The sequence below is a fragment of the Fulmarus glacialis genome, unplaced genomic scaffold (assembly GCF_000690835.1).
Source record: "Fulmarus glacialis isolate BGI_N327 unplaced genomic scaffold, ASM69083v1 scaffold10482, whole genome shotgun sequence".
Lineage (NCBI taxonomy): Eukaryota > Metazoa > Chordata > Aves > Procellariiformes > Procellariidae > Fulmarus > Fulmarus glacialis.
The window spans coordinates 40,469-63,835 of NW_009197178.1; the positions used below are offsets into that span (position 1 = coordinate 40,469).

The 23,367-nt window shown below is 45.4% G+C and overlaps 1 protein-coding gene across 1 annotated transcript in view; it reads left to right on the forward strand.

Moving 5' to 3' along the window:
• The window catches only part of PSD3 (pleckstrin and Sec7 domain containing 3), a gene marked incomplete at its 5' end in the record, with an annotated part of 76,470 nt that overhangs the window by 31,319 nt on the left and 21,784 nt on the right, over positions 1 to 23,367 (forward strand). Inside the window, one exon of the mRNA XM_009572448.1 lies at positions 17,032 to 17,075. Within this exon, the coding sequence (XP_009570743.1) occupies positions 17,032 to 17,075 (44 nt within the window). The remainder of the gene's footprint in view (positions 1 to 17,031; positions 17,076 to 23,367) is intronic.

Genomic DNA, 23,367 nt, shown 5'->3' on the forward strand with positions numbered 1-23,367 from the left:
CCTTGTTTCTCGCCCAAAATGAAGTTTTTTGTGTTAAAAATATTTCTGTTGGGATAATGTTTCTGGGGCAGCCATTTCTTATCTGTTTGAAATGAAAGATCTGTTACTGAAGGCCCCTTTCAGCTGCTAGGAGACAAGAGAGTCTAATCTGGCAGTATAAAAGTCAGGGAACGCAGGATAAAACCATTAATCCTTGTCTTAAGCAGTTGTTTGCAAAAGCATACTTTCCTTTCACTCTCTGAAGAGCCACAGAGCCATAGTGACTGAAAGGAACACCCGGCTTGTCTTTGCTCTCCTCCATCCTCAGCGAGGACCTTCCTGCTGCGATAACCTTTGTTTCCTTTGGCTTGCGATTTTTTGGGTGTTGTCATTTGGCCTGTCTAAAAGTAATAACCAGTTAAAGCACATCTGTGCAGAAACTGTGAATTAAACCAGGTTACAATGGTGTGTGCTTTTCTTTGGGTGCCATGAGTAACAGAGATCCTAACACCCCCCTGCCCTGCTGAAATGCAAATGTATTTTCTTTTTGTGTTCCAGGAGCTTGCTTCAAAGCATATAAAGAGAAAAATCTGAAATCTGTGCACTTTTCTCAAGACAAATAAGCCCAGGTATTGTGTCGAGGCAAGCAACATAAGATAATAGCAAAAGCCTAATGCTTGCCACCAACTCTCTGTCCCCGAGCAGGGAAAGTAGAACTTTAGAAAAGGCTTAAAACATAAAATTTTATAATGGTGATGCAGGAATAAGGATTCGTCTGCATGGTCTAAGGGTGGTACTAGGGATTGCTTATCTTGCTAGGAAGCAGCCATTACAGGACAGGCCTGTTTCTGCTTTAATGCTCTGCATTTCTCTGAATTATTTTTGCTCCTCTAACCTTTCATCTCTTTGCTATGCGATTGTTATCCAAAAGATCTCACCTAGCCCACCAGGCTTTTGTGTCAGCAAGGAGTGAAACCCAAGCAGAGTCAGCTAAGAATTTCCATTACTACTAGCTGCAATTACGTGGCTCAATACCAGGCTCCTAATGAATGTTTGGGGGTTTAATTTTCATCTGTGGAGGCAAGGTCTCCGTAGTGTCTTGTCCAGGTTGATCAGGCAAGTGAATCATGTGATGTTTAGCTTCTCCAGCCTGTCAGATAGCCAAGGCTGTCAGTAGTCCCCTTGTTTTACTGAAATGCTTAGCAGCTCCCGAGGACGAATGTCACTGTTCAGAGCTTCCCATTTCTTGTGCTGTCAGTGTGGAGGATACAGACTGATAGTCTCCAGAAATGATGCGCTCTGCCACTTTAAAGGAGGAATTTTGGGCTCTTTTCGAGCTGGGAAATCTCTAATACAATGTCACACATACATTTTGGTCCCTATGACATATTACTCCCACCTCCATGTAGGTAGAAAACAAATTCTGAAAAACATTCTTTGATCTTCCACCCACTGATCTGCTTGAAACTTAAGTTCTGTGCTGCAACTCAAGGGAAGGAGGAGTAGGAATATAATTTATACCATATTTAAAAAAAAAAAGAAAAAAAAAAAAACAAAAAAAAAAAAGAGAAAGAAGAGGAGAAAACATTGCTTCCACCACTTTTAGAATTATTGCTGTATAAATCTTTGGTATTCCTTCCTTCTGTTTGTCACCACACTTTTCAAATGACATTGGGCTATTCTCTCTCTGACCCAGTTACACTGTTTTCTTTCAAGCAAGAGTGCTAGGTCGCTCCTTAAATTTTGATTTTTTTTTTTTTTTTTTTTTCCCCCCCCTCCTCCTTTGCTGTGATGTTAAATAGAACATTTAGTTTCCTTCATGCTTCCTTGGGTGATGAAGTATTCGTAAGATCCTGGTACAAACATGGGGCAAATCCAAGCCACCTATTTTCTGCCCTGCTGGCAGATGGGTTCTGGCAGGAGTTGTGAGGGTTAGGAAAGATTTCTCCTGCTTTTAGGGCAAGGCAGCTGGCCATCACTCCATAGGCACATGCATTTATGGAGGAAAGGGATGTCAAAGGTTATTCTTATTTTCCCCCCTGGAGCTGCTCCTTCCCTGGTGCAATGCTTGCAAGTGCAAGTGACCCCCATGTGAAACCTGTGTGGTTCTCAGTGTCCTGGATTCTCCTTTTTCCTCCCTCCTTCCTCCTTTTTCCTCCCTCCCTCCTCCCTCCTCCCTCCTTCCTTTTTCTTTTTTGTTGTTGTTGTGTTTGCTGTCTGAATCAGAGGGAAGCATTGAAGGGTGGTTGTTTTTCTTTTTTTACGCACATCTCTAGGGGAGTGCTGGGTGGTGAGGGGTTTATTTCTGTGTTGTTGACTCTAAGCACGCTCACTGCAGGGACAGAGGCAGGGGTTGTTTGCAGCTGATCTGAGAGAGTTGGCAGGCTTGGCACCAGTGCTTAGTTCACCTCCCTGTGGATTTCTGTCACAGCCATGCAGAATTTTAGGGTTTTGGTGCTTTTATGGATTTGTTTGAGATGCTGCTGTTTTCTGCAGCTACATTTGGCGGCTTTAACATAAGGAACTTGGTGGTCTGTGTTAGCTGGTGCCTGCTATGTGGCTCACTTAATTTGTCAGCCCTGTTGGCAGTGGACGATTGTTCCTAAAAAGAGGAGTGCAAGGGGAGAAACTTTTTCCCCTGGAGACTGTAGTGCTTTGCCAGGAAATGCAACAGCTAGTCTGTTGCACAGAGCTGTTTTCAGATATGCTGCGAGGAAGATGAAGATGGGTAATGGCATCTCTTCACTTGCAGTGCTAATCAGGATAAAGGGGGCATGGTTTCTTTGCATCTCTGGTATTATCAAAGAGCTTGTTTTCATGAAACCTGTGGTCTCCCCCCCTTTCAGCAGGGCACTTTTCTTAGGAGTGCTTTATTTTGGCTCAAGATGCAGCATGGATCCCAGAGAGGTACAGTGATACCAGAATTGATTTTGTCTTCCACCAGCCAATATGGTTTTGTCACTCTGCTCACTTTTAGGGGCTTACTGATGTAAAAAGTCAGTAGTAAAGGCTTGTGTCTGTGACCACAAGCCAGCTGGTTGTGAACGTGCTTTAGGCTGCTTCTCACATAAAGTAAAACATACAGACTTCAGTTGCCCTCATAGGGTCATAGGAGCAATGCTTGTGTTTTCCTGGTGCTATGAGTTGATGTGCTTTGCTCCGTGGTTGAGGTGGTCTAAAAGCACATGCTTCTGCAGCTACAATAGCCTAGTTGACATGGGATAGCTTTCTGAGCTGTAGTGATTTGACTGCTTTCCATTATAAAGATTACTTTCCATATTGTAAGAGAAATCAGAGTCATCCCCAGGGATTCCTTCAGAACCTATGGCACAGGTGTAGGTACTACAGTATAAACAATAAGAAAATGAAAGATTCTTTCTTGAAGTCATCAAGAGATGTTTTTTTGGTGGTAAATTCAGATTGGGATAAAACCCAGCATCTCCATAAATGACTGGTAATAATGTCCTGTGGTTGGTGGAGAATAGGAGTGTCTCACAGGGAAAGCTAGGTGTATAATTTTGGTTAATAATTTTGAAATTTTCTGTCAATATCCATCATTCTCCCACCATACCTGCTGTTACCCTGTTAAGGGTCCCTGGTTGCTTACGCATGTAGAAATGAAGTGGTTGCTCTAGTTTTTTTGCTGTTTACAAGGATGGCAGTTGGAGTCATTTAGATTTACTCTTGATTGTCAGCTCCCCCTGGTCAGCAGACCTCAGAAATCATTATCTTAATATCACAGAAATGTCAGTTCAATAATGTTACTGTTGATCAGTTGTTGAGCTCTGTAGTCATCATCTACTCTATCTGCTGGAGTAGCTTATCCAGCAGAACTAACTTGCCCCCTCCCTGTCCGTTTTGGGGAGAAGAAAAAAACAAGGATGAAGGAAGAAGGAAAGCGATCTTATGAAAGATTTAATGTTGTTTATTTAAGGAACAGTATTTAGTAGCAGCATTAAATAGTGCCGCTTTTCTGTGCTACACAAATATGTTACTGGGTTTTGAGAGTATATTTCAGGTAATTTATGTGTGTGTTTATGTATTTTGTTGGCTTTTCTTGGTGGTATTTTTGTCACTGGGGTCAGGCTTAAATGATGCTAATGGATTCTTGTGGCTTTGTGTGAGGACATTGGAGTTCTTCGGACTCAATAACGTGGTCCTGGGGTTTGGTCCCTAAAAGACAGTATTGATTTCACTTTGAATTCCACAGCTTTTCTTCTAGTGTTGTTGATTTGCTGAATGACGTTAGGAGGACCAAGCAAGGACTGAGTACGTTTGGCCTCCCAGGGAAACTTGACCAGTGGGAGGAAGAGAGCTTATTGCACAGTAAATTGGAATGGCTGCCTGTTTCCTCTATGGGTGATGTAGTCTGCCATAGGAGTGCCTGTGACAGGTGAAAAGTTTTGGGGCTGCTTTAAAACGGTGGGATGGAAGGAATAATAGAGACTTTGGTTTTCCCCTCCTGCATCTGTTTTGGCCCAAAGTTTCAAGTTCTCCTGCTGGTTTATGGTTTGCTCCTTAGAGGTGCTGGTAGGGAAGGTCCAAAGATAGGGTCACCATCCTTTCGGTCACCCCAATGTTGTCACTGGGCTGTTCAGACTAAATACTGACTGAATATCTGCATTCTGCCCCTTTCCCACCACCTCTGATGAAGGGGAAGATCATGGCTTCTTGACACACCTGGAGGGTCCCCTGGGTGCGGACAGCTTTGATTTTTCTGGTATTGCACAGCCATATCAGCCCCTCTTTAAAAAAATCCCTTCTATCCCTCTATTTATGTTAACAACCCACTTCTCCCTCAGAAATCCCTGTTGCTCAGTTACAGACAGAAATCAATCCTGTGTGCATGCTAATTTCTAAAATGGTGGGACTTCTTTCATGCTGAAGAGTGGTCTTTCCCCAGAAGAAGACAGTCACTGTGTACACAGTGCTACTGGCTCAGTCAGGAGTACAAGATTGTATTATCACTTGCAGGTGAAATCTGAGCTGAATCCCTGAGCTGAAGACATTTAAGGCTTCAAAAGCATGATCTCAGGATGCTCTCTCTTTTGGAGAGTGTGAGCTGAGAGAGAAGTGTTTTCCATACTCCACTGAGGGGAGGGGGGGAAGATTGAACAAGATGCAGCCCGTCACCCTTGGTGTTTTGGACTGCTGCTTGGTTATAGCTGAACCAGAGCTCTTCCCTCCTGAATTAAGGTTCCTGTCCTGCCTGAGGATCTGCTAACCTCAGCTCAGAGGATGCTAGGTGGAGAACTGCTGCACTTAGGCAGCAGGCATGGTGCTGTGCTGCGGGCAACAGAAGAGAAATGTTGCTGTGGTTCAGTCTAGCTTGTATTTAATAATGAAATTGCTCTGCGTAATTCACATTGGCCTAGGTCTGCGTGTGATATTTAGGGAATATAATTATTTCGGATGTGTTGAGGGTGCTTGGGGAGGTGGCCTTATAAATCCGAGAGCAAGAATAATCTGCTAGGCAGGGGGTTGGTAGGATAGGGAATGATTTGTGGCCATTTACGTAGCACCTGTCAGGACCTGCTGCTTAGCTCATCTGGAGCTGTTTGATTGCAGTGAAAATTTCCTCCAAGAAGAGATTTTCTTTGAAAAGCTTTTCCACTAGCAGTGGATAATTTCAGACGGGTTAAGTAACATAAAACCTTTTCTGGGAAGTGGCACAAGTAACTTAGAGCATGCAATTGCTTGTTGCCAGAGAAAAAGGGTCTTCCCTTCATTCAGGTACCCCCTAGCAATTACAGGTTTGTGTAAAAAGGCTGGAGCATGTCTGGGATTTGATCTTAACGTGTGAGGTTGGGGTGGGCTTGCTAGACCTGACTGTCGTGGAAATGAGAATGCATTTTACTTGTTTGCCAGGTGGGAAGAAGTCTGTACCTGAAGCAGGACAGGGGCAGGATCTGTGGGGAATCAGAAGGTTGTCACCCCAGGAACAGTTTCTATATTGGTATTTAGGTCCCTTGTTCCACTGACTGTTGTCCTTCAGCGTGGTCCACACCGATTGCAGTCTGTGGGCAGGATTTGCATCTGTAGCATCCTTGGGTGTAATGCAAGCAAAGGGTGACTGCTGACCGAAGGACTGCTGCACACTGGGGAGGCAGCAATGTCTTTTACGAGCAAAAATGCACTAGGATGATAATGTGGCTGCCTAGCCATTTGCCTGTTAAGGACGTAAATCCCTGATTGCAAGAGGCTGGGAAGGTGTAACCAGGGGAAGAGCCCACTCAATCTGCTTCTTATCTACTCCTGGGTGCTGTCACGCATGTGACGTAGGGTGAGCAAACTCTCACTCTGCCTTAACGTGGCTTGGCTGACACTGAACGGGACTCAGGTGTGAATGGGGGCTGGAGCCTCTTCACCCAGCCTTCGGCTGCCCGATGCATTTCAGTGCGGGATATTCGCGTCGGTGTGCCAGGGCAGCAACCCCTCGTCCCTGGCTGCACGCGCAGACTGGCAGCTCCCTGTGCGTCGTGGTGGGAGTGGGACGAGAGAGTGTCCTCCCAGACCACCACCCCGCTGCTGCTGGCCTTGCCCTGCCTGCTGGGCTGGCGGCATGGGGCAGGTTGCTGAACGTGGTGCTAGCCCATGGTGAGGTCCCCGTGCTGCGCAGTCTTCCAGCTCCTCGTGCTCCCTCTGCACAAGCTGTTTGCCTCTTCTGAGTTCGGGATGATGTCCCCGTTGTCCACTTCTGCCTTGGCGCTTGCACGAGCTGCTACACCTGCCCTGGCATGTGCCGGCAGCTGCCACGACCCCGTGCCGAGCAGAGCGGAGATCTCTCTCTCTCATCGGAGCAGGTTACCATGGCAATGCACAGTCTGCTGCGCTCTGGGTCTCCAGGAGCCAGAAATGATGGTGCTTTTGCAACATTGAGGTAAACATCTCTTTTTTCCCTTACGTAGCGCACCCACTCCTGGTAAAAGCGACGGCTGCCATTGGCGCTGGCCTCTTCTGGCCCCCTGCGCGGGGGAGAGCAGCTCCAGGCACCGGGAGCACACCTGACCCCTGGAGCCGGGCTCGTGTGGGTTGGAGTGGTGCCTCTGGTGTGCGTGGGCAGTGGCAGTGGCCCTCCCATTGCTGGGTGGTGTGTATTTCCCCCTAGGGAGGAACAGGGTGCCGCTCGGGAGCGGCATCGCTTGTGGGGTCGGCCGCCGGAGCGTGCTCATGGAGGGGTACGGCTACAGCCCTCCTGGATGCCGAGGGAGGAGGTGGGTCCCCAGCTGTTTGCTCACAGTTCTGCCACTGGTTTGCGCTGGTCACCTTGGGAGATTCACCTCTTTTCCCCTAAGCCCCTCTTAGAGCGTGAAAGTGGTCTTGCTCTCCCTTGCCCCCTAGGAAGGCACCCCAAGGACTCTGGCTAACGAGTGCAAACGCTTGGAGTTGTGGAGATTTGCTGGGGCATCTCTCTGGGGCTTGCCGGAACTTCGTTATGGTGCTCTGGGCTTTCACTCATTTCTCCAGTGCTTTGGGAATCCATCGGTATTTCTCACATCCAGGAGCCTGTAGCTGGCAGGTGATTGAAGACTCTTTTTACCGTGTCCTTTGTTATTGCAGGCAGTAATGAGCATGGCAGGCTGTTGCAGGCAGGGAAGTGTGGCCGTGTGAACTGAAAATGAATCTCTTGCTTGATCTGCTGGCATTTGTTCCAGCCTCCTCCTCTCCATCTCTCTCCCTCTTGCTGTTGGTGTGTGTATGAAGGGGGAGTCCATGCTGGAGAGGGGAGTGGAGCAGGGGAGGAGTTTCTATCAGCCTCCTTTTTTTTTTTTCTTTTTTTTCTTTTTTTTTTCCCCCTGTCCAGTGACGTGAGCAATGCCTGGAACAATCAGGCTGGCTCCAAACAGTGTGCCTGAAGATGCTGGAGAAAACAGCCTAGTGCGGTTTGAGCAAACACCGATTGCTTGAGCCTGGGCTCTCCAGACGTAACCTTTTCCAGTTCCTCTGCAGGGGATTGGGAAGTGCCATTAGCTTTCTTCTCTCCCATCCCATACGCTTACTTTTGGAAATGATCGGAGTTAACAGTGTTCAGAGCACCAGCAAAGTCCGTGTGAGAGCCACAGGTTCAGTGAAATACTCCCGAGAAGAATCTCTCTGGCGGCAGTCCCATCGATCAAAATCTATGAAAATCTCCAACTCCTCTGAGTTTTCTACTAAAGAAAGCAAGGTAAATAACTAAATATTCATCATGTTTCTCTTTGCTAGGGGTGGAGGTGGTGTTGTTGAAAAGGTTATGGTCTGCAGGAGTTAAGGGCTCTGGATGATCTGCGGTGATCACAGAATCGCTGTCGCTGTCAGAAAAAAATCTCTAGGGTTGAGGAGAGACTTGAAGGTGAAAGAGGTCTGGTGTGTGATAGCGATCGCATCTTAGAGGAATGGCCTGTCACTGAGCTTGGTGCAATAGTAAACAGTGAAAACTTGCTACTGAGAATGCTAATTGGAGCTCTGCTCTCGGGAAAGGTGCCAGAGTTGGTGAGTGATGTCCTTGGGATTATCTGTTTAATGGGAATGATTTTCTGTAGAAAAATAGTTTCTGCTCCTTCTCTACTGCTCTGTGGTTTAGTAGGTGTGGGTGCTAGGCAAAAATATCATCTCACTTGCGTGCATGATTAAATATTGCTGTCAAGTGTTTATTAGGAAGGCATCACTTGTGCGTTTATACACACTAGTGTATTGTAGTGGTCGGTAGCACAGGCTATGCCCAGCTGCTACAGTGGCTGTGTGCAGCATCTCCTCACCCAGCCCAACCCAGTTGTTCGGTTCCTAGGCAAACAACCCCCACTCCATGCAGTATCGCTTCTTTCCTCATTCCTCAGTCCTGCTTAAAAACTGAGAGGCACCCGGGAGCCCCTGGCAAGAGCTTTAATAGCCGTCTCCCTCCCAAAGGTGCTCTGTGTCTCCAAGGGTTGGATGAACTTTATGCAGTGACCGAATATGCCTCTAATTTCATTCCTGTTGCAGATTGATTCTGCCTTGGGATTAGAAGATATACCATTTCCAAAGATGTATTGAATGAGGCTGAAATATTTCAGAGCATCAGCCAAAGGCATTTAACCACGTCTTGTGTCCGTGCGCATGCAAACAAGCAGACACTTGGATCTTCCTGTAATGCCCCTTCCCTAAATCTCGTATCTGTCCTGAGAGAAACCTCCTCTGCTATGGTGAAAAGATCCCAATGCTGCACAGTATTTCCTAACGGATCACTCTCTGCCAGCTTACAGGTTGTATGGTATTTCAGAGCCTCAGCTGCAGAGCTTTGATCACAGAGTAATGCAAATAGAAATAAACGAAGTATTTCATTCAGTTCAGTTTCAGGAACCTCCGTTTTGAGGGTCTGATTGACCATAACTAAGAAATAGTGTACTGCTAAGGTTGTGGCAGAGAAATAGCATGGCCATCATTCTCGGGCTGTTGCTGATGCAATATTTGCTACTCCAGCAAATGCCAAAGAAAAGGTTGCATCTTGCAGGTGCTCTGGGACCCTGCTCTTGCGATCACTTTCACCCTAGGCATTGGAATAGTTGCATGGTATTCAGAGGGAGGATTTATGTACGAAAAGTCTCTGCATATGGCGGAAACTTGGGTCTTTTGACATTGGGTGAATCACTTAATCTCTGTACCTCTGTTCCCTCTTCCAGGTTTTGTGTCCACTGTGTATGCATGGTGTAATGTCCTCAGGGCAGGGACTTTCTCCCAGGGGTAGTGTCTGACACATTTAGTTAGCTACTGCAGTAATGAACACTCTGTGTTCATCCCCCTGTGGGATTCACATTTCTGCCTCCTGAGTGCTGTAGGTTGTTGTGTGAGAGATACCCACTTCTCCTCCTGTCTGGCTCAGTAAGTTAGGCAGCACACTGCAGCTTTGTTTTTGTTTATAGCGTTGTTTCCTTATTTCATACAAAGATATTTGTGTCTGCGGAGCATCTAAGACTTGTAAGTGTTACGGAGGGCTGAGAAGATCCCTACATGCCCATCAGTGACGCCTGCCCAGTTGACGAAATGACAAGCGGCTCTGCCACTGATTGGTCTTGTGATTTTGGGCAGCCCTGTTCTTTCCATATGTCTGTTCCCCCTTCTGTTCCTTGTCTGCCCATCTATTTTGCTAAGATTTCACTGAGTTAGAGAACTGGTTTATATTTGAGCTTTAGCTCTTCTGTTGTGTTGGTGGAAGAGACCTTGAAGTTGTTGCCAATGTGTAGCGTTGCAAAGGAGGTCTTTTTATCAGTGTATGTCTGTGCTTGTACATCACCTCTCACGAAATGTCTTCAGTTCTAGGCTGGGCTTTCTGGACAGTAGTGCCGTGTAGATCCCCTTGGTCTCAAGCAGGGCTTGATTTGTAGACTTGCTCTCTTCCATATTTCTGTGGGTATGTTTCTCCCTTTTTGTCTGGACTGCCTTGTATTTTATCTGCTCCCCATACAAAGTAATTACAATGCTCAAGACCTGTTTCTGTGACTGCTTCAGCTGACTTAGGGCAGGAGATGGATTTAACCCATTTGTGTCTCAGAAGCATACTCCTCTGATACGTTGCACTTACGTGACTCAGCCTATTTTGCTGAGCTAGAGAGTATTATATATCCTTATGCTCTAGCCAGTATGAACAAGGCACCAACATGGTGCCTGCATGAGGTTTGCCTGCTGCCAGCGTCAAAGAAGCTAAGTAGCCCAAGGACCCGTCATCTCCTTGAAAAACATCAGGTAGTGCTTCTGTGCACGCATATATACACACATGCACCTGTAGGTATAAAGGCTCCACTAGGTGATACATCCTGGGTGTGTATTATAGGCAGGTATCACAGCCTCAGGCCAGCAGGAGAACCTGCGGAAAGGATACTGTGAATTGATGTACTGTTATTCTTGGGAGAGTAGGCTCAAACCCAGGCTGGGTGCAAGGTGAGTCAGAGGACCTCAGGATCGTCCGTGTGACCCAGCGTGCTCAGCAGTCTCTCCTCCCGACAGACTCTGTTTTCCCGCAGCCATGGACTGAATTGCAGAGTGCCTGTGCCTGTCCTGCCTGCAAATGCACAGGGCCAATGAAACAATTTCTGAAATAGGCCGTGTAGGTGCTCCACTATCAAGAAACACTTCTCTAGCCTTTTCTCTGTTCACCTGTAATAATTCAGTATGCTGCCTTTACCAGTAACACTGATGAAACACTCCTGCAATTACAGAACAAATCTTTTCTAGCAACCCCCATGTATCAATTTTACAGAGGACATGTTTCTTGTGTGGCATTAATTTCTTGGCTCTCAGGAGCCCCAGCTAACCATCCTTTTCTGTTTTATGATGATGTATCTGGCACAATCTTTCCTTACCTTTTTCTTTTTCCCCCTCCCCCCGTTCTCTATACAGATCAGATTTTTAACAGAGGAGTTTCTCTTAGAAATGTTCTCCTCCAGTTGGTGACGCACTTGAAATTCCCTGGGTGAAATGATCTCCTTTCCTTCCCCCTAAAACATTCCTATCAACCCTATCTCCACCCACACCAAAACAACATTCATCGGTTCCATATGCTGCTGAACAGCTCTGTGCTGTTTTATGAATAATGTATGCTGGCTTGTTAGAAGAACGTTTGTTGTACAAACCAGTGAAATTTGAAATTGAGAGTGATATCAGCAGACATGCCATGCTGTGCACTAACCCACAGGCTTCTTGGGGTACTACTCTAGCATCCTTGCTGCATCCTCGTCGGAAGGGGGAAAATGCATGAGACATCAGGGGCATTTGGGCTTTGAGCCTGGCAAGGAGCTACAGGCATGCAGTGATCAGAGCCCTTATTCTCGCCTCGCCAGGTGTTACAGATCCCTGCATGAAAGGAGAAAATTTCAAGATCTGGATTTTGGGGGAGGGTGGCAAACACGAGATGGTGAACTAGTGTAGATCTGTATGCAAGCAACAGTTCTGGGGGAGGGTCAACCTTCACGGAATCACCTAAACAGCAAACCGGGGGTGGTATATAGCAATGTGTTGCACCCCATCCAAACCTGGCAGAAGGCAATGACACAGGGACACACCCGGGTCCAAAAGACAGGCACATTAGCACCTATCAGGACTGCATGCAGGCACCTGTGATGTCTGGTATCTGTTGCTTCTGTAACCTGTTTTAATGTTGTAGGGTTCTGCTGCTTTTGTTATTTTTCCTCCCTCCAATAAACCACGTATGGTGGGGAGCTGGGGCTGGTGCCTGGCTGACTGCTGTGGTCCCAGAGGCAGAGCTGATGGACCGGTGCTGAGTGACCGGGGGAGATGCTGAACTTCTGACTGAGCACTTCTGACTGCAAAGACTGTGCACGTCTTTGCCCAGAGGTGTGACTGGGGCTTCTTCGGCTGCCTGGGATCAACCGTGCCACTACGAGCTGGAGGTGAAGAAGAAATGTCCCCAGGCAGGGCTTCTTCTGACAGTGGCTGCAGGGGAGGGTGGCAGGGGCCTGGGTCAGAAAGCACCCCCCTGTCCTGGGGGCTGCAAAAGCCACCCGGGGTATCTGCTGTAATGGTCAGATGGTCATTCCCTCAACAATGACTTCAGAAACGAGAGTGGAACTGAGTGTGAGCAGAAAGCCTGGGAAACAAAAACTGGAGAAGACAGTCTGGGTCATCCCTGCTGGCTCTCTGAACTTGGTTTTGGTTTTGCCTGTTTACCTGCTCACGGCAGGCATTTCTGGCTCCTTCTCTTTTGTGCACGGAGCGGGTATAAGAAATACCTGTGGTGTATTCCTTTTCCTCTTGGCAGGGTTTTCTGGATGGGCTAGTGTGTACAGAAAGTCAGTAGTCTGCTTCAGGAGCCAGCCCTATGTTGCCTTTTGAGGGAAGGGCTCGCACAGTGCCCCAGGACCTCTTGCACCCTGCTGGCGAGGCTTTGGTCAACCTCAGCCTACTTGTTACCTAGATGATCTACTGAGATGAGTATCTGGGTAATTCGTTAGGTCTTTGTCCCTGTGTGCACACCTGGTTGTGCCTTTCTTTTATTCACTGCGTCTGCTTGCAGAGGCTGGGTCACAGCATAGCTGGCAGTCGGCAGGTGCCGAGAGCAGCCTGTTTAAAATTGGTCAAATGGCTTGTGCATGTGACAAGGTTTTGAGGGAGGTGAGGGTGGCGAGTGACCTTTTTTTCTTGGCAGCTTTGTAAAATAAACAGGAGTTTCAGAAGCACCCCCTGTGTAGTTTTGCATCTCTTTCCAATTGGAATAAAAGACTGGTGAGAGCTTGTGAAAATCTGGATTTTTAGTTGACCTACCTGCTTACCAAAGGGAAAATGGGGATGGAATTCGGCAGTTTCTTACAGAGCTACAGGCTTCCACTTAAAAAAGAAAGTGTAAGTTTCTTGCCCAGTCTATGAATAAATACAAACAAATCCTACAAATACATAACAAATCCTATTGGTTTTTTTTTATACTGGAGTCTGCTAAGGGTCAAATTGGAGCTGTAGGAAACAGCATTGAAGTTAAAATAAGGAAAGTGTCTAGGTTGTTGCCTGCTATTCTGTTTTATGCAGCAGTTAATTTCTTTTATTCTCCCTTCCACATTTGTTTCTCCAGGGAGCTTAGAGCAGTGCAGGGCGTCAGGTGTGGTGGACCCAGAGATCAGCAATTCTCAGAAAAGGGGAAGCTGTGAAGAGTCGGTTTTTGTGGTCTGGGTGATAGAGCTTAAGAGTTGAAGCAGTGAAGTTGGATACTGCTGAGTGGTTGGTAGCTGGGAGTTTGGAGCCTGTCTACAGTAGCCTTGGGTGCCAAAAGCGATAGAAAGTCTCTCTGCTTTCCAAGTGGTATCGGTCCAGCTTGGAAGATGAGACCCATGCAGTATTCGTTCTGGCATTCCCTGCTGTGGTCCACCCTCCAGTTTTCCGGCTTACGTAGCAAATTTGCCAAGCACTTCCCAGGCTAGCAGGTAAGAAGCTGTGATTGTTGTCAAACTGTAAGAGTGCTTTAAATCAGAGCTTTTTTTTTTTTTCCATTTCCCAGAGAGAAAACATGAGTTAATAAAATCTGTCCTTGCAGCTAGTTAAGTACGGTGAAAGTCATGTCCCCGCCATAATCTCTGATCAGCTTTGTTGCAATTTAGTGAAGCATTTAAGTGCTTGTCTCCAAGTTCGTTTGATTTAATCATACTCTGGAGAAATGTCTGCTGAAAAGAGCTGCTGTCTGAATCGGGGCCATGAAACAAATGCACAGCCATGAAATAAATGATGGAGCGGGTACTGGGCTATACACGTCTCTACTGGTTGGAAAACATGGGAGGAGGAAGTTTTTTTTCTCCAGATCATGCGAGAGCCCAGTAGACATCAGGAAAGTGTTAAAGCATAAATTGCTTTGGAGAAAGAACTAAAGCAGCTCTAAAAGGCTGGTGAGTACGGCGGCGAGTGCACAGCCCGGCAGCAGTCTCTACCAGAGAGGCGGGTTGGGGGGCAGGCATGAGAACTCATGTATCTCCATCCCTTGAGAGGTCTACTCACTGAAGTCTCACCGAACATGCTCGGTAGATGCACCGAACATGCCCTGTATGCAGCTACCCAGGCTGTGGATAGTCTCTAGGTTTTTCTCTTTTAATTTTTTATAAATAGCAGAGACTTTCTGAGAGGCTACATTTGATGCTCTATGGGGGACACTGTGTCCTTCGTCAGATACATGCCACATGACTGGGTCCATGGGTAGGGGTCCATGGGTGGGGGTCCATGGGTGGTTACTCCCTAAAGAAGGAAGATGGAGTTTGGCTCATTAGTAACGATCGGGACAAACACATGTCACTTTCCACAAGGCAAAAACCTGGGGCATTTGTTGTTCCTGCACCAATCTGGAGTGCTGCTTTTGTATGTCCTGCTCTTTGGCTGCAGTGATCCCTAGAGACTTCCTTAGCAGCAAAATCCCATAAAAAGCAGTACTGCACAGTACTGCATTCATTTTCAGGGGTCGTGACCCAATCTTGTAGGCATTTGGGCCAGAGAGCAGCAAAAGGCATTTCTGATACCCCAGGCAAGGTTTTTGCTACATTTCAAAAGCTCATTCAATCAGCTGGGGAAAAAAATGCTGCTTCTGAAAAAATGGGGAGGCAACAGGGGAAAAAAATGCAGTCTCTCTGCCTTATATGTGGAAGTAGTTTTCTGGCTCAAAATGTAAGAGAATATTTAAATCAAAGTAGGAAAAAAAAGACAAGTCAAAGAATAAGAGGGGGGCTTTGGCCAAATCATTAGAAACATAGTGGCTTCTAATAGAAAATACTGGGTGACCCCAGGGAATCAGTGTCAGCATCAATTTGTGCAGAAGAATGGAGGTGCGTCTAATTCTGCTGGACTGCTGGCTGCATGGTAGGAGAAACGTTAGCCCTTTCTTTTGCTTGCTTCCTGCAGGGTGGTCTTAAAATCTCTTGATAGCTCTTACCTTAAAATTAAGCAAAGTGCCTAGAAACTGCCAGCAATGCCCTTTCCTTCACCTTTGTCTAGCTGTTTGCCTTTGGATCAGAGCTCCTTATACAAGTTTGGAGAAGATAGGATAAATAGAAACAGACACTGAAAACTCCAGAGTTGGAAATATTTCATCATATTGTTGTGAGTAGCGCAACAAAGCCTTATTAGCGGTGGGGACCTCTCTCTGCTAGCTCAGTGTAAGTAGGATGTGGGATGATTCATCCTGGTGGTCATATCTGTTCTGTTCATCTGAGAAACCTACTTTTATGGTACACTGTGACTAAAAGTTGCTGCATGTGTAGCATCAGTTTGAGGTGAGTTGTACCAGCATGTTTGATCTGCTTGTGTATGGTTCAGTCAAGCCAGATTTTCACAGAGCTGAGTATTAAGGATCTTCAAATAGACCGTGCAAGATTCGGAAAGGAGCCATTGGATCACAGGATGAGCAGTGGGATATGCTCATGGGATTCTCGATGCAAGTTCAGCTGTGGCATATGCACAAGACTAGTTTCAACTCTTCAGTTTTCCAAATTATTTTTGTTGTGGGTCAGAGTTAAGGCTATATAAATGCTAATGTTTCTGTTGAGCGTGTCATAGCTATTATAGTATGTGATTTTCAGGCTTGTTCATACTTGATGTGCTACTTTTTGGTAATCGTGTGCATCAACAGTTCTTCTACACGTTAAAATATTTGAAGGTTGTGTAGGAGTTATGTGCCAGAGGGAGTAAATCTAGCTATGTATATAAGGTAAATTACAAATGTGGATTGTAAGTGCGAGATTCAGGGACATTCCATATCAAAATACTTCACTTGAGTCAAGTGGCCTATTTGAAGAACTCCATTAGCTTGTAGTAATAGCAGGCATTTATCCATTGTATGCATCAGCTACTGGAGGGCTGAAATCAGACACACTTATCCAAGTGATGTACCTACTCCCTCTCAAAAGAAATCCATCCCAACTGTCTGATATCCACTGATATCTGGAGGCTTAAATCAGCCTCCAGACCCTTTTCTTTGCAGGCTGGTATCAACAACAGAATCGTGACCTTTGGTGTCAAACTTACTGGCATCTTTCGTATGAATTGAGAGAGTAACGATGTTAGCAGCCAGCAGTCCAAGACATTGATCTTCAAGCATGAAAGCTGCTTATGGTTCATTTTCTGTTTTGCATTTAGAAACAGAACGTGTTTATGTTTGGGTGTGTGACTGGGGAAGCGTTCAGGTGTCTGTGAGGCTCAGGGGCTTTGGATTGCTATTCTGGCATAGTTTTACGGGTAAACCCATATGGTGAAATCTTGGCCCCGTTAAAGTCAGTGACAAAAAAAATTTCATTGACTATCAGGAATTAAATTGGACCTTGGATTTCAAGGCTGTAGTCTCATGGCTTTTGCAAACTTAACGTGGTTATTTAAAAAAAAAAAACAAACCCCAGAAACCTGCTTGAGAAGATGACTGTAATCTCAAACCCTGCATTCCGGTATTTTTTCATTAGATGAGATTTCTGCTCAAGATTTTTGCCTTACCATGAGCAGATACAGTACTTCCTTGATCAGAGACAGCTCGCTTGCTGGTATTAGTTAGGTAATTTTCAGCATATTAATGTATGTGTAGCAGGGGTCAAACAATAATCCCATCTCATTTCTCTCCCTTTGCAGGCCCTCTACAATTCAATCAAGAATGAGAAGCTGGAATGGGCAGTGTAAGTATACTGCATAGAAATTAGGAGTTTAAAAATAGTACCTGTGTAGTAATCTGTTTATACGTCCTATGTCACCATCTGAGCAGGCTCCAAAGCCTGTAGAAGATAGGCAGTGTATGTAATGAGTTTGCTTTTCTGTTAATGAATGACCTGGCAATGCTGCCTCTTCTGTTTCTCCAGCAAGGGGAGTTGTTAATGATAGGAGCCAACTGCATTTGTAAGGAAAGAGGACGTTTCATTCAGTAGGAAGCTTCAGCCTGAAAAGAGAGAAATTAAATCCTCCGTTGTTCTATGACTGCATAAATAAAACAGAAGTTGACTTCTCCCTTTATCTTTCGGTACATTGTGTCAGAACCACTGAATAGAAACACAAGTCTTGGATTGAGTTTCCTGCTGTTGGTTTATTGTCTTGGTTTGTCTCCTGATTAACTATGGATAACTTGACAACAACCTAATATGAAAGATGATAGATTGGACAAAGTCTGATATCCCCTGTCCTTAGCTGCTTTTGACAGGCTAACACTTGTTAACTGCGGAAATACTGCAGACGAGAAAAAGCTTCAATTGCTGATTGTGTTAAATTGACATTTCTCTGTGCTTAGGTTTTATGTGGTCCAGGTATGCCAGCAAAGAGTAGAAGGGTCTGCTTTAGATTTTGCCACTTGCAGAACTGTGGATTTTGGTGTAAAATAAAAGAATGATGTCTTTTATCTATTTTGGCTGTACAAGGTGTTTCCTGTGTGTATTTACATATCTGAAGCCTCACGTTCCAGAACAATGTATGTCTGGAATGCATGCTCTTGTACCTTTTGTGCTAGAATTTCTAAGAACTGCCTTAGGTCTTTCAGGCCGTTGGCTTCTGTCTTCCTTGTTTTAAGTTCATCATCTGCAAATGAATTCCTTGTCAGCTTCATCCTCACTTACAAGGGCTGCGGGTCCCAACTGGGATTGTAGCCCCTGTTCAGAAGTGTGTTAGATAATGTCAGAGTAGTGAGGAAGGTGTGCCGGTAAAGGGAATCGCCAAGAAGTGCCATCTCTGATGAGCCTCATAAGAAGTGCGGTGGGAGACATTTTCCCAGACTGTGTCTTGGACCTGGAATACGCTGTGTGAATCTTCCATGTCACAACACCAGAGCTGTTTGCAAGACACTCTCTCACAGGTACTTTAGACCCAGCAGAATCCATTATGTGACTTTCTCGATGTCAGAATTTTCCTCCAGTTCTTGGCAACAGACCATACCGTGTCTAATACACTTGGGCAGCCTCCAGGTGGGAACCGGCGCATGCCTGGCTCTGCTCCCATGGGCTTCAGTCAAGGTGGTTTATGAGATAGCTTGCTCCTGTATAGGTAGCAACTGCTTCAGCGTTTACATAGTCCAGTCCATATCCCTTGCTAATGAATTGTTTGGGGAAAAATTGCAAGCAGGCTGGGAAAGAGAGAAATCAGAATCCTCCTTAAATAAGGCTTTGGGATGTGGGTGTAAAGCCACCTTCTCCCAGCAGAGTGCTCAAAGTGGTCAGTTGTCCATTCCAGTCTGAAACTCAGACAGATAGCTGGGACTGATGTGACAATTACTTTCCATGCTGTGAAACAGAGCTCATTCTGGGCATAGTCAAAGAGGTTGTGCCTTTACCCTTAGGGCTGAGAGTGCTGGCTGGAAGAGGGAGCATGAAGATATCTCTCCTCACTTTTGCAGAGAAGTGTCGTTGGTGTAAAGTAATCACCCCAAGGAGCCCCAGGACTGCCTGAGCTAAAGGGAGAACGCATATCACTCTCTTGCTCTGCTGTCGTGATCTGCAGAGAAAGGTGGATAGGAAGGAGACATGGTCGGTTTTGCTGTGACGGGACTGAGGAATATCCTCTCTCCTTGCCAAAGAGTATCCCTTTGCTTCCCTGATGCAGTTGGCAGGGGAAGAAGTGGGAGGTAGGGCAAAGGTAGAAATAGGGCGGCAAAACTCAGCACAAGCTCCCTCGCAATGCTGGCATGTTGAAGGAATGCCTTTCTTCCAGCCAGAACCCTTTGAGGATCTAAGACTCTCTCTTATGAGCTGAGCAACGGTTTAAGAGCTTCTCTGGCAGTACATTATTTGGTGGATTAATGACTGTCAGTAAGTCCATAGGCAGGAGCGGGTAACAGCGATACGTAAGATGAGGGAAGACTGCTACGTGATCCTTATCTTATTAGTAGCGATCTAGGTGTGTCATCATACTAAATGGTTTGCTATCCATTTCCAGTAGAATTACAGTCTGATCCAAAGCCCACAGAAAGAAAAGGCTGGCATTGATTCCAATTTTGTAGTCAAGAGAAGTGGCACCTTAATCAGCAGATGTGCTCCAGAGACTTTCAGTAGGAATATTCATTTATCCTTTATGAACAGGGAAGCATGAGTACAGCTCTGGAAGAGAGAATTGCATTACAGTTCTTTTTCTGCAGTAGTTCCAGGTTGAAGTTCTCCTAAAGGTTAAAAGCAAATCACATACCATGATCTGCAAAATAAACATATCTGACCTCGAAGTTACCCTGAACTGGTGAATATGGGATCCTGAATGCACACTCCTACTCCACACTGCACCCCCTTTTTGGTTACTTTTCACAATAGAACTGCCAGAATATGTTCTGCCATTTACTTGGTGTGTCATTTACTTTGCTTGCTGTTTCCTCTTGCCTGCCTTGTGTTGTTCAGTGTCCTGGGAGAAAAGAGAAAAGCAGTATGGGAAAACTAACCATCAGAAATACGATTATTCTGTCTTTTGTCCGTTCCGTATTTCCTCTCTACTGCTTACAGTTCTAGATCTCTCCTGTCTGTTGGACTGTGGTTCATTTCTTTGAACAGCAAGTGAAGCACCAAGTAGTGATTGGACCTCACTGAAGTCATTGGCAGAAGTTCCTACTGACTGCAGTGAAGCCACGCTGTTTCATCCAGTTAGTCCAATGCATCCTGTTTTCAATGTGCTGAGATCACTGGAACCACCCCAGCAGTGTATGTAGCCCCAATAATTGTGTTGTAATTTCTCATGCTGCTTAAATTTCCCTGAGGGACTTGATATTTCCATGAGATTTTTTCATACTCGAATGGTAAACTCTTGTTCTTCAACCCTGACGTTACCCGTAAGATGAAATGAATTCAAGATCCTGTGAATGTGAGCGGTGAGATTAGAAGAGTTGGGTTTCTTTAGGTGGAAAAGGCAGCACTGAGGAGAGGGACCCGAGTGTATTTTTTTCAGTGTGTAAAGGCTGTTGCAGAAGAGAAGGGTGTGAATTATTCTTCACACCCATTGTGTATGGGCTTAAATTTGAAACAAGGGAAGTTTGGATTAAACATTAAAAAAAGCTTTCTAGCAATAAGCCTTTTAAACCAGGGCATAGATTTGTCTGGACAAGCTATGGGAGTGCTTTCACTGAAGGTTTTTGTGAACTGGTTATTCTGTCCAGAATGGGTTAGGAAGAGTGGATCCAGCCTTAGAGGTAGAGAGATAGATTAGCTGACTGCTTAACATCCCTTCAGTCCCATTGTCTATAATATTATGGACCAGGTTTTTTAGATGTTTCTTATCCTTTGGCTTTTGCACCGATTGTCATCAGTTTTAAGCTGAAGAAGAAAAATTAATTTGATTTCAAAGGCGCCAGAGCTAAATATGTTTTGTTTGCCTGATGTCTACATGGAAATGTAGTGAACATTATTGTTCTCCATTGTTTGTAATATTATGTCTACTTCCGGTTGAAGGTGATGGGAATAATAAAATCATCATCTTAAAATAGTCTGAATGGTGATCTAGAATTAACGTGAAATACCAAAGTGCTCTTACAAAATTGCAAAACCCAAATGGCTGCATTTAAGCCAGCTGTATCCTGAAAGCTTTCTCTCAGCAGGACAGTGTAGTTTTCAGGAGAATCACTTGTTTTTTGACTAGTTGATGATACAGTTTTCTTTCCAGAGAAGTTTAGATATGGACACAGTATATTCTTTTTTGTTTTTCTGGACCTCACTTAAAAATTGTCTCCTTCCAGCCAAACCAAAATAGGTCTTTGAGACAGTGATGGTGGGAAAGGGCCTCTGCCAAATCCTTTCTGTGTTTCCTGCAGCAAACTGTGACGCTGAGACTGGGGTGGTTATAAAGACGTTTGTGTTGAAGCTCACCTTTTTCTAGGTCAAACCCAGAAATCTCTCCCGTTATAATTAACTCTTCGTCTCCCAAGTTCTAGGATGTTTCCTGTTTGCAACTTCATGACTGATTTTAGAGAGGGGTCAGGTGGTAATCACCTGGCTCTCCTTTCTTCTCTCCTCCCTTTGGGAAAGATGCCAAAACTTCTCTCTACTGGTTTCTCAAGTCAATTTCCTCATACAGATGCTATCAGTTCCACAAATTCATATAATTATATGTTACAAATCTGATTTTTTTTTAAATGCCAATTTTTAAATGGATAAACCCAGCCTTTTGCCATGTCATGTAAGTTTTCTATTTTAACAAATGCAAAGACAAAGCAGACTTAAAAATGAAGGGCTTGACCCTGTCTTTCCAGCTTAGTGGCTTCAAAGTTTTCCATGGCAGAGCCTCAAATCAGACTGTAGAGTGTACAGAAATGTTTTTGTTACTGAGAGAACTGGATGGTGGTTTTCTCCCAGAAGACAAAACTGGGACTTTCTTGTATAGGGTCTTTTTGGGGAGAGGCAAAAATATATTTCTTCACCAAAATGGCAACATCTGCGTTTTTGCATGTGTTTCAAATCTGTGTGTTTAAGAATAAGAGGCAAACTCTTTCTGATTGTCAGTGATCATGCATTTGAGATGAAAAACATTGCTGTTTCAATGCTGTGTCTTCAAGGGATAGAGCAAGCAGATTCTGGCTTTGGTGTGCTGGTTCTCATGGGCAGCCAGTGCCCTGGTTATGGCTCTGTCTGCAGGTCCTTTTCCAAAAAGACAAGCTAAGGGAGGTGGAACTGAAGCTCCTTGTTTTCGGAAACCCTGCAAATACCACATGCCGTAAGCAGGGTCTTGGAGAACCTCTACAGGTGGTAGCCTTTTTTTGTCACTAGTACCCTGCAGAGCAGAGACTCTAGTAGGTCCCACTTTCTGTGGATGGAACAAGACTGTTCACAGCCATCAGCCCCTTTCAGTCATCAGAGAGGAGTCACCAGAGGAATCACTTCCAGACCCAGAGCCAGGAATGATCTCCCTCTGCTGATCAAAGACAGAAAATCTTTAAGACTTCTGCAGATCTAAGTGGACCCTCATGATGATGTTTTGCTCCTGAAATGTGTGTTGGAACCAACGTGGGTTTTTTTCTCCAAAGGGACAAGGATTCTGCTATTTCCTGTACTAAATGGAAAGGAGAGGCACCGAGCCTGCCCCTGACAAGGACCTGAGCTCTGCCTGTTTGACACTAGATCCATGACTGAACATACCTGCACAGAAACACCACCCGCTGACTCTTCCCTCCGCATCACTGGAGGCCTTCATGCGGGGGACGTTACAGGACTTGAATCATCTGTGAGAGCCGTCTGAGGATGAGGAAGTGGTTGCACCCCCCGCAGGCTAGGGTTTCAAACAGAGATCAGTTTTCAGGTCTACGTGTCCAGGGGCCAGCTGAATTTTCTGCAGCTCTTCCTTCTTGCAACTGTACCCTAAAGGCTGGTGAAGAGTAAGCTCAGATTGTTACATCCTTGATAAAGCCTGTCTGGGACCTATCTATTCAGCCAGCTTTGGAGGGTGTGTAAGCAAAGGCTAATACCTGAGCTGTTTTACTACTTTGAAACTCCTCCCAATCATCGTGCTTTCTTCTTATGCTTGACCACTCAAACAACATGGAGTATTTGAAGAATTGGGTCCCAGATTCCCTGGTTTTATTTCCACTGGTGTTTCATATTCAAGATCAGAGGGAGACAGAGGCTCCTTTTAGTTCTGTTCTGTCGGCTGTTCATCCATTTCTTGTTCTGTGTAATGAGTCCCCCTTGCCTCTCTGGCTCCCTTCATTGCATCTTACAGACTGGCTCGTGCATCTTGGCCTCATGCATCTTGTCAGAGCACTCAGCTCTCACAAGTGCCTGAGGCTTCTGAATCTCAAGGATGTCCCATTTTCAGTGGCAGATTAAAGGACCAATTAAAAGTTTGTTCAATGCTACCAGTAGTCATGACAGCAGATGCCATTTTGTCTTTGTCTGCCCTGTCTGCATTTGTCTTTTGAAGAATTTCTGTTTAATAGCTGCCCCAGAGATGCTGTGAGTTTGAGAGCACTGCCCCCACCACTACTGGTGTTCAGGATCCCCAGGATTGCTCATCAGAACACCTGTG